At 44.3% G+C, this 11,022-nt stretch overlaps 1 protein-coding gene across 1 annotated transcript in view; it reads right to left on the bottom strand.

Annotated features, from left to right (window-relative positions):
* FRMD4B (FERM domain containing 4B) overlaps positions 1-11,022 on the bottom strand; it is a 216,463-nt gene that overhangs the window by 2,845 nt on the left and 202,596 nt on the right. Inside the window, 3 exon segments of the mRNA XM_006160350.2 lie at positions 4,139-4,271; positions 8,858-9,669; positions 10,561-10,680. Of these exon segments, the coding sequence (XP_006160412.1) occupies positions 4,139-4,271; positions 8,858-9,669; positions 10,561-10,680 (1,065 nt within the window).

Genomic DNA, 11,022 nt, shown 5'->3' with positions numbered 1-11,022 from the left:
CCGCCCCAAAACAAAAAAAACCCCTCCAAAAAAAAAAAAAAAAAGAACATCTACAGCTTTCTATCTTTATCTGGAAACTCACTTTCTCCCCTTATTTTAAAAAATCATGTGTTCATAAAAATAACTTAGGATGCTTTTTAAAGTTTTAGGAATGTTATTAAATCTGCCTTGTCAATAAGCTAAATTGGACAGACAGTAAATTTTTAAAAAATCCTAAATAAATAAAGAGATGAAAATAAGTATTTCCCTATCCCTGTAGGTGGCATGGTAACTAGCAAAACTCTTGAAAGCCAAGATCTTAAAAAGATACATTTTTTGAGCCAGCTGGTGGCGTGGTGGTTAGTGTGGCTGGATCCCACATGACCAACTGCTTGGTTTGAACCTCAGGCCCAGTGTTTTGAAAAATATGTCAGACGTGTATGTGTGTGTTCCCAGAGTCCCTAAAAGAGAAGAGAGAAGGGGTTATGGTGTGACTATCCCCGATGGAAGGTGATTTCTGACATTCTCCTCCTCTCCCATCTCTCTCTGGAGAGTGCATATACCCTTTGATAAATTAAGACACATATACTCTGGCTTTTTTTTTTTCCATAGGGTGCTTGTGCTCACTGGAGAGAGCCAGAGAGTGACAGAGAGGGACAGTGAGAACTGATCCTCAGGGTCGATGGCCTTGCCACAATACCTTCTCTTCCATTCTCTTCTCTGGATTTTGGGCATGGGCCCAGTGTAACTTTTTAAGCTGAAGGGTGAGGGACTCGAACTGCAGTTGGCTAAGTGGGAGTCCAACGGCTTAACCACCATGCTACCTGCTGGCCCTGTACTCTTCAATTTAATCCATTAATTCAATGTATTGAAATGATTCCAAAGAGATAATCTGCAATACAGACAATTTTTTTTTTCTTTTTAGTTTTTTGCCATAGGGCACATGCACATACCAGAGAGAGACAGAGAGAGGAAAAGTGAGAAATCACCCCGTAGGTGGGATTGTCATGTAACAATCCCTTCTCCTCCAGCAGTCTCCTCTCAGGATTTTGGGCATGCATGCACATGTGTCCAGTGTGATTTTCAAGCTGCCGAGTATGGGACTCAAACTACAGATGGCTACATGGGAATCCAGTGCCTTAACCTCTATGCCACCTGCTGGCCAAGTATTTTATACAAAGATGTTATTAGCAGCATTACTTACAATTAAGAAAAAGAAAAACCTAAAAACTTTTTACTTTACAAAATGAGGAATTACTAAATAAAGTATATTTATTGAGTGGAATATCACACTGGTCATATAAAATAAAATTTTAAGACTTTTTTAAAAGCATGGAAACATATTTATGTTATGACATTAAGTTTAAAAAATGGGATATAGTGGGACCAGCAATTAGTGTAATGGCTATATCACTGGACTCCCATGTAGCCGACCGCGGTTTGCGTCCCGGACCCGGTGGCTTAAACTCATGCCGGGCGTGTGTGTGTGCATGCCCAAGATCCTGAGAGGAGAATGGAGGAGAAGGGATTGTGGCGTGGCCATCCCCCCGGGGGGGATGATTTCTCACTTTCTGTCTCTCTGTTTCTCTCTGCCTGTCTGGCGAGCGCACGCGCCCTATAGCAAAAACCTCTCCAAAAATAAAAGGCATGGAAACATATTTATGTTATGACGCTAAGTTAAAAAAATGGGATATAGTGGGACCAGCAATTAGAGTAATGGCTATGTCACTGGACTCCCACGTACTCGACCTCAGTTTGCGCCCTGGGCCTGGTGGCTTAAACTCATGCCAGGCCCGTGTGTGTGCGTGCCCAAGATCCTGAGAGGAGAATGGAGGAGAAGGGACTGTGGCGTGGCCATCCCCCTGGGGGGTGATTTCTCGCTTTCTATCTATCTCTCTCTTTCTGGTGTGCGCATGCATCCTATAGCAAAAACATCTCACCCCCCCAAAAAAAAAATGGGATATAGACTTTCATATGCAATCTAAGAGGTAAAACTGCACATATAATATCATTATGAATGTGTTAAAAATGGATACAGAAAAATGGAGAAAATATGCCAAAATGTTCATAGCTGCTTGTCTGTGGATGGTGCAATTATAGCTAAATTATTTCTTCTTAAAAGTTATTTTCCGAATTTCCTACAATGCGCGCATATACACACACACATAAACAAATGCACAATAGCTATCTTTAAATAGCTTCTAATTTCCTGTGCATTATGTTCAGATTCCCTATCAAGCTGTCTTGGACTTCCTGAAATACAGAGCAGACTTGGTAAAAAAGAACAAAAAAAAAAAAACACGTATTTTTTCTTAAAATGTTTAATATTTCCTGAATCCAATGAAAGCAGTCAAGGATATGAAAACTGTCTTATGCATCAAATGTTTTATGTAACTTCAGAGTGAACAGAAAGGAAAGCAAATAATTTAAACTTGCAAGTTATTTGCAAACGCACTATACATAACGATAAGATCTTCATTAAAATGGCTCAGCCCAGATTTCAAGCCCGTCATTTTGGTTCTTGCTCCTAATTCATTTTTAAGCATTATTTATAGAAGTCCAAGCTCTCCAACATCCTCTAAAATATATTTTCATTTAAATTCTATTTTGAGCTCACCCTTTGTTGAGTTGAGACAATTGGCATAATATTTCAAGCCAAGAAAAACTCCCACTAAATGTGATGGAGAAAAAAATAAGGTTTGGGGAGTTGAATATCCCCAATTTGCTTAGAACACTGAAGGTCTTAAAAAAAAAAAAAAAACTATTAGTCTCTCAAATTCTCCAGTACAGAGACCATTATAAACTGTACTCTGTATAAATCTCCTACGCCTGAAGTAATCTGACTTTAAAACTATCAAAATGAAAGTTTCTGGAAAAAACAAAAGCAAAAAACAAAACACAAAACCAAAAGGTTCTACTTGGCACCATGAGCGTGGATTGCATTTTCCAACTATGTGATAGGGAGAAATGACCTCTTCACACTTAAATCCTCCTACGATAAAAGAATAGAAAAGCATGTAACTCTGAGTTTGCAGTTTTCTGTAAATCGATTTGAACAAACCGTCCTTGTGTATTTCCTCTCGTGTTTACAAAGAACTACCTGCACAGGTAGATAGGACATGTGCCTGTTGTTTCTTACTGAACATCGGATCAGACACAAAAAGGCAGCAAATGTTTGAAATCAAGCCGCCAACTGTCTAGGAGGAACCTTGGTATAAATAGACCCCTCTGGAGTAGAGAGAGTCTTCCTGCAAAGGTTCCAGAAGAGATTTAAGTGGACATATCAACAATACGGTGTCAAGTACTGCAATAAAACCACCCTTCGGACTTAACACGTGATGCACAGGGGCCGGCAGGTGGCGCTGTGGTTAAAACGCTGGACTCCCACGCGGCCAACCATAGTTTGAGTTCTGGACCTGGCAGCTTGCTTTCTCTTTCTCTCTCTCTCTGGTCAAATTAAGTAATAGTCACAACAAATGGAATCAAATAAATAATCCTTTAAAAATGTAAAACACAGACTCTAAGGACAGGGTCAAATCCGAATGAGCTAGATTAGGGGTTAGTAAACATTTTCTTAAAAAGCTAAATATTTTCAGCTTTCTTGGCCACATGGTCCCTGTCCTCGGCTCAAATATAGCCATAGACAGATAAGACAGAAATGAATAAGCATGGCTGTTTTCCAATGAAACTTTATTTATCAAAAGAGATGGCCACTGGATTTGGCCTGTAGATTCTAATTTGCCAACCCCTGAGCTAGATTATTTACTGTTCATAAACTAAAATAGGATCAATGAATCCTTTTGAACAGGAACAGGCTCCTATAAGTTTGCCTGTTTGCTTGTTTCTTTCTTTCTTCCTTTCCTTTTTTTTTTGTTTTTTTGTTTTTTTAAGAGATTTTTGCTATAGGGTATTTGTTCTTGCTTGAGAGATACAGGGAGACATAAAGCGAGAAATCACCATCCAGGGCGGATGGCCATGCTGCAATCTCTTCTCTTTCATCCTCCTCTCAGGATTTTGGGCACGCACATACATGCACCTGACGGGAATTTCAAGCTGCCAAGTCTGGGACTCAAAGTCAACCATATAGGAGTACAACACCTTAACCACTAAGCTACCTCCTGGTCCTGGCTCTTTTAAGTTTCAAGCATTACTTCCTTACCTGCCTGGAGAGGGCAAAGGATTATAGACATTGCCATAGCAGCTGGTGTAAGAAGAATGTGCTGGAGTCTCGTATTCAGATAGCCCTATGGTTAACTGGGTCCTCCAGTTCCCAGAAGCATTTGTAGAAGACACTAGAAATAAAAATGGGAAGAGAGATCAAATTAGTAAAAATATTCAAGGTGAAAATGTTTAGGTCATCTAGAGGTGTATTATAATCAGCTGTGTACAGAACAGAGCCTTAAGAGCCAGGGTTTAGAATTAATAGAGTTCTTGGACTGGCTGTGTGACCTTCGGCAAATATTAAGTCATCAGGAAAGTTATGACATATTTTCTGTTTTTCTATGAAAAATGCATCATGACTTTTCAGAGAACCCAATAGTTATGCTTTAAAAAAAATTTTTTTTTTTAAGTTATTGCTATAGGGTGCATGTACTCACCAGAGGGCAAGGAAAACTAGAAAGGGAAAATGAGAAATTCCTTTTATCTCCCAAATCACCTCCCAGCGGGAATGGCCATAGCGTAATCCCTTTTTTAGTCTCCTCTCTGGATTTGGGGCATACACACACACACGTGCCCGGTGTGATTTTCAAGCTGGGGCTGAGACTCAGATGGCACAGTCTGCTGGTCCCACAGAGAGCTGCGCTCTTTAAGGCTCAGTTCCCTTATCTATGGAGTGGCGATGATAAAGTGACTTTACAGCCATACGCCATGTAATGCTGTCTCAGTCGACAAGCCACGTATGCAGTGCTGGTCCCATGAAGAGTGTACAGGCTGGGGAACCAGCAGTTAGCGTAATGGCTATATCGCTGGACTCCCACGTAGTTGACCGTGGTTCGCGTCCCGGACCTGGTGGCTTAAAACTCATGCCGGGCGTGTGTGCGTGCATGCCCAAGATCCCGAGAGGAGAATGGAGGAGAAGGGATTGCAGCATGACCATCCCCCCTGGGGGGTGATTTCTCGCTTTCTGTCTCTATGTCTCTCTCTGTCTGGCGAGCGCACGCGCCCTATAGCAAAAACCTCTAAAAAAAAAAAAAAAAAAAAGAGTGTACAGGCTGAATGAATTAGCCTAGCACTGCAGTAGGCTATACCATGTAGGCTTGTGTAAGGACACTCTATGATGTCTACACAACAACAGGATCACATAACATATTTCTCAGGATATATCCTTGTCTTTAAGTGATGCATGACTACATTCTGTGCAGACATGATACCAGAATTAACTAAGGTGATTAGGCAAATCCTTAGTGCTGTGCTTGATACAGAGTGAGCAAACAATACATAACCATCAACAGGATTATCAATGGCAGTAACGTGGATTGAAAGACAAATTGGTCCACTAAAAGTAATTTGTTAAATTACCCAAAGACAAGCAAGAAAAAAAATGATCTCATATTTAGAGACTGTTTCCATTCAGGGAATGGTGGCTGAATACATAAGGGTTCAGTTGCAAAGGTATGATGGATGGGTTTGGGTTTGTTGAAGGCTTTTGGAGGGAAGACATTCCATAATTACCTTGTTGATCCCCATCTCTCAGCCCAAGGTGGCATTGGCTACTAGCAAGATCAAGACATATTTTTGCCTTAAAAAAAAAAAAAAAGGTGGCGGTGATGGATGGAACTACTACAAGAAGGAATTCAGGAAGAGGATTTAGTTCTACAGAGGGACTGAACTGGAGCAGGACAAGGACATAATTTGGGAGCAAAGCCCGGAAAATGCCTCACCACTGGGCGCTGGTTGTCCTCACTCTAAACTAGTTGTGCTCCATGCCCAGGATGTTCAAGGTGATGACAACGCCTTATTGGTGACCCAAGACTGAAAAACCAGCTCTGCTCACAGACCCTTCCTGGTCTTCACTTCCTGTTCTGACTACCGACTCGCTCCTCTCGTCTCCCGCACTCACAGAGCCCTTGTGATCACCACGACGCAAACACATTTCAAAACTCACCCGTGGGCCCTGGATGCCACGAGGTTTCAATGAATAAGCATAATCATCTTACGCTGAGCTCCTCAGAAGGTTTCCTAACTGTGCGAGAGGCTCTGACTTGGTGGTGAAGACGTCAGAACTTTGGGGCCGGGGCAGAGCCATTTAAACTTCCTAAGCCAGAGTTTCCTTGGCTGCCAAGTTAGAATACTCATAAACATACCTCCTGCACTCTCCATATAGAATGACTGCATACACTACATGGGGAAGTGTGTACACAGCACCGAGTGCACCACATGGTACACAGCAAGCTGCCAACAAATGGGGGTGTCCATACTACTGAAACTGAGTCACCAGGCAAGCCTTCGGATGGCTGGAAGGGACTAGCAAAGCCCTGACTAATCTGGCAGTCATAAGTTTATCTCTCCATGAAAATGCCACATACCTATGTTAATGCACTTCTGTAGTAATACCATAGAGGCAGGGATGAGGAAAATTCCAGAAGGAAATTCTGGGAGCATTGACTCCATTCCTTTCATTCCTTAACCAGTGATGCCTTGGGGTTAGCAGGTGGCATGGTGGTTATGGCACTGGATTTCCACATGCTGAATGTACCTGAATCCCTGGACCTGGCGGCTTGACAATCATGCCAAGTGCACGTGGGTGAATGCCCAGACTCTCAAGAGGAGAATGGAGAAGGGCCTGCAGCGTGGTGAGCACACGTGTGCTATGGCAAAAATAAATAAATAAATAAACCTTAAAAAAAAAAAAAAAAAAAAAAAAAAAAGATGCCTCTTGACATCACTGTGGGGCCAAATCCTGCTGGTGTCAGCAAGGTGCAAGCCAGGCCTGAACCAGCAAACATTAACTCAATCCTCACCTTTGCCCCATGCGGAGGTCCTGAGCCACACCTGCTACCCCCTGGGTTTTACCCAGCCCTGTGACCTGGTGCATGTCCGCATGCACCTCAGCCCTCCTTGCTTGGTTTTATGTGCTCCCCCCTGGGTTTTACCCAGCCCTGTGCCCTGGTGCATGTCCACATGCACCTCAGCCCTCCTTGCTTGGTTTTATCCTTGCGGTACTCTGCCCAGGTTTTTGGTCTGTGAAATCTTCTCATGCAACGCCCCGCTCTTGAGATCAGAGCCATAAATAACAAGAAATCATTGCAGGAGCCTTTCATATGTTAGATGTAGTGAGAGACGGGACAGCCCTAGCGGAAGTCCAAAGTCCTGAACAAACAGGAGAGAACTTGAGCCCTAACAGAAATCTCCATGGAAACACCTCTTGTCAACAAACTTACGAAACTTTCTGAGGCACAGTTTTTGCTGACTGTTACTCAGTGATGCGAGAATCCCTGGACTGTGTCTCACTAAGGTGTCAGGCTTACGGGAGGAGACGTGACTCACAACTTCAGGAATTCATGCAGTTCAACAATTCATTCATTCATTCCTTAGAGTTTTAAAATGGCTTGATTTTCAGACAGTGCTCTGAGAGCCGACAAATCGGAGCTCACTGAGGCAGGAACCAGCAACACTGGTCCTCGTCTTATATGTGCTGCTCATTTGGTGAACAGACAACCCATAAGCAGACCCTTATTCTTCATACTTAAAATAGCACAGCTGGGGGTATGAGTAATTCCTCCATGAATGTTAGCAGAGTGGGGGCCAAAGCCTACAGAAACGGTAAAAAGGAAGTGTCTCCTCTAATCAAAACTGTCTTTGAAAATTCCTTAAATCCACCACAGAGTGGAGATTATATGAATATGGAACTGAGTTAAGATATGAAAAGTATTTAGAACAGTGTTTGCAAAGTTGAGCAGAGTGATTTACAGTTGCTCAACCTGGTAGCCTAGTGGTTAAGGAAGATGAACCCTACATGGCCAACTGTAGTTCAAATCCCAGCCACAGGCTTGCAAAACACAAGGGATGCATGTGTGTGCATGTGTGCGTGCACCCAAATCACACTGGAGAAATGGAGGAGAGGACTGTAGTGACCATATCCCATTAAGGGGTGCTTTCTCCCCATCCCCCATCTCTCTCCAGATGAGTGCAGTTTTCATGAGACAATTAAAATGAATGAATGAATGAATGAATGCCAGCTCTGATTAGAATTACTGAAAGTCTGAGCACCCAAAACACTGTTTAGATGATCAAATCTTAGTGGCAAACAGGGCTGGGTGTATAATTCTAATGTTTGCTGCTTACCTGAAGGGTTTACTCTGTTCCTTTTTTTTTTCTTTTTGATATAGGGTACATGTGCTCACCAGGAAGACAGAGAGACAGAAAGCAAGAAATCATCCCCTAGTGGGGATGTCCACGCCACAATCTCCTCTTGTGCCTGGTGTGAGTTTAAGCCACCGGGTCCAGGACTCGAACCACAGTCAACTACATGGGAGTCCAGCAACATAGCCATTGCACTAACTCCTCGTCCCTACTCTGTTCTTTTAAACTATCAAACCTCCCGAACACACTTAGGAGATGTGGCGGTCAACATAAGGCCCTGAAAAGACACAGCATGTGAAAGGCCCCACACAGTGCAGCATAGGAAGTAGGTGTCCGATAAACATTTCCTAGGTTCAAATCTACAACTTTCTTCATCAGACTTAGGTGTACGGTGGTCTTTGCGCTGGAGAGAGCTGGCCTTAGGTTGGCCTTTCCAGTGGTTCCACTGAATGACCACCACCACTCTCACGACCTGGGGAGCTGGTCTCACCACCCTTGAGAGCAGTGGTTTTGGGTGGGTGGAGAACATGATGTAAATTAAATCCAGGTGTCACGTGCCTCAGGGTATGCTTACCTGAAGAGTAGGAGGATGCACGACTGCTGGGCGAACAGGGTACCTGCAGCCCAGCAAACCCCAGGCATCTCTGTGATCCCCGGTCCGAGTCAAAGCTCGTCTGTGGGCTGTGCACCTGATCTTTTTGTCCAGAGGCCCGCTGGTACCAGCCACGCAAGTGCTCGGCGACTAAGGCCTTGTGGATGTTTTTGGTGATGTGCTCGGATTTTGCGGCAGCCTTTCTGGGCAGCCGCAGGGTTGCATATGGGTTATGGGGCACCCGGTCCACCTCGTCTTCGTGGAAGGATCTGCTGTAGTCCCTTTGGCGGTCATATCCATAGTGGGCTGAAGACCGGTAGGAAGGATTGACACTGTACTGTCCCTCGGTGTCATTCTCGTACACGTAGCCACCACTGTAGTAGAGCTCGCACTCTGTGTACGGCGTGTACCCGCTGATATAGTAACTGGAAGAAGGTGGCTCCTGGCTCTTGGCATAGACGCCATTCCTCACACTGTCCTTCTGTGCTAGGTTGGGCATGCTTCCTGAATTGGAAGTAGAACCATTCTGCTTCTTGGACCTTCTCCGACCCCTGGCGCGTGTGTCCAGAGTCTGGGTGGTGTAATAGGGGCTGGCCACTGGCGTCACACAGTAATACTCTGTGCTTGACTGACTGGTGTAGGAAGATCCGTCATCCAGGATTTCGGTGCTGCTGCTTCTTTGGGATTTGGAGAGGGAGAAAAATGGCTTTTCATTGTCCATCTCGGAGAGCAGGTGGGACTGGGACTCCAGGCTTCCACTCCGCTGACGGCAGTGCTGAGATGAAGATTCAGGCCTGAAGGAGAGAAAGGCACATCCATAAGAGAAAAGAAGAAACAGAGGATCCGAATAAGGAAAAAGACCACCACGCTGAGTGATTTAACAGTTCTTGATTTACAGGAAGACTTTTTATGGTTTCTAAAGCCGACTGCACCAGCAGAACCCATGAGTTCCTAGAAGCCATTGATTCATGCGTAAGTTCATTACCACACCACAGTGAGAAAAGGACCAGGGACTGCCAGTTGTGCAAGCCAAATCCTTCCTCGAGGGCCGAGGAGAGACAAACTGAGGACGCACAGCCTGCATCGAAGCCTGACTAAAACCCTACACAGGTCTGGAGGGTCCTCTCTTCCAGCCTGATTTCAGGATGTGTTGGGTGGCACTGCGCGGTGGAGCAGTTGGCCCTGAAGTGAGAGCTATCCGGGTTGAGTCACGACACTGCCACTTCCCAGCTGTATGGGCTCAGGCGAGACACCTGATCTCTCTGAATCTCGCTTTCTCTCTTGTTAAATGAGGACACAAAACAGTATCTAATATCCACCTTCCAAAAGGCTCGTTATGGAGGCTAAATAATACAGTGCATATAAAACATTTAGCACAGCGCTCCAAAAACACTTCAAAACGCTGCTATTGCTATGATCGTCATCCTCACCATTTGAATAATGAACTGTAATATCTGGCTGGGAAATTAAGGTGCTGAAAATCCAATATACATCCAGACAAATCAAGTATATATTCTCAGCCAACATATTGGAAACTGGGAGTTAGCAGAAAATGTAAAACCGTAAAATAGGACCCTGTTACAGAAAGTCAATTTAAAGGATTAAAAACTACAACGAAGGAAGACAAAGCCAAAAAGCAAAGTCAACAGAGCCACTGCAGCAGGAAGGAGGCTCTTGGCTCTTACTCCAAGTGGCTGCTGCTGTAGGCGTTCCGGGTGAGAACCGGCGTGGTGGGCATGCTTCGTCCTCCCTGAGGCCGCCTCTCCAGAGTTCTGTAAGGGCTGCTGTGTGTCGACAGCATTTCCCTGTGAGGGAGAAAGGAGAATCAGGAATTGAAGAGCCTCCCAACATCTCTGACAGATTTGTCATAAGCTAATATGAAACTTACTGGAGTGGAAGGAAAGGGAATATGGAGAAAAGGTGGGAAGGTGGGTGTGGGTTAGGATCCTGGTTCATCCTAGATGAGGGCTTTTTCTTTTTTTCTTCTTTGAGAGTTTTTTTCTTTTTTTGCTATAGGGCACGAGCACTCGCCAGAAAGACAGAGACAGACAAAAAACGAGAAATCATTCCTTGGGGGGATGGCCATGCCACTATCCCTTCTCCTCCATTCTCCTCTTGGGATCTTGGGCGCGCGCACACACACACAC

This window comes from Tupaia chinensis, unplaced genomic scaffold (assembly GCF_000334495.1).
Source record: "Tupaia chinensis unplaced genomic scaffold, TupChi_1.0 Scaffold000682_1, whole genome shotgun sequence".
Classification (NCBI taxonomy): Eukaryota; Metazoa; Chordata; class Mammalia; order Scandentia; family Tupaiidae; genus Tupaia; species Tupaia belangeri.
This window is presented reverse-complemented; position numbering and strand designations above follow the sequence as displayed.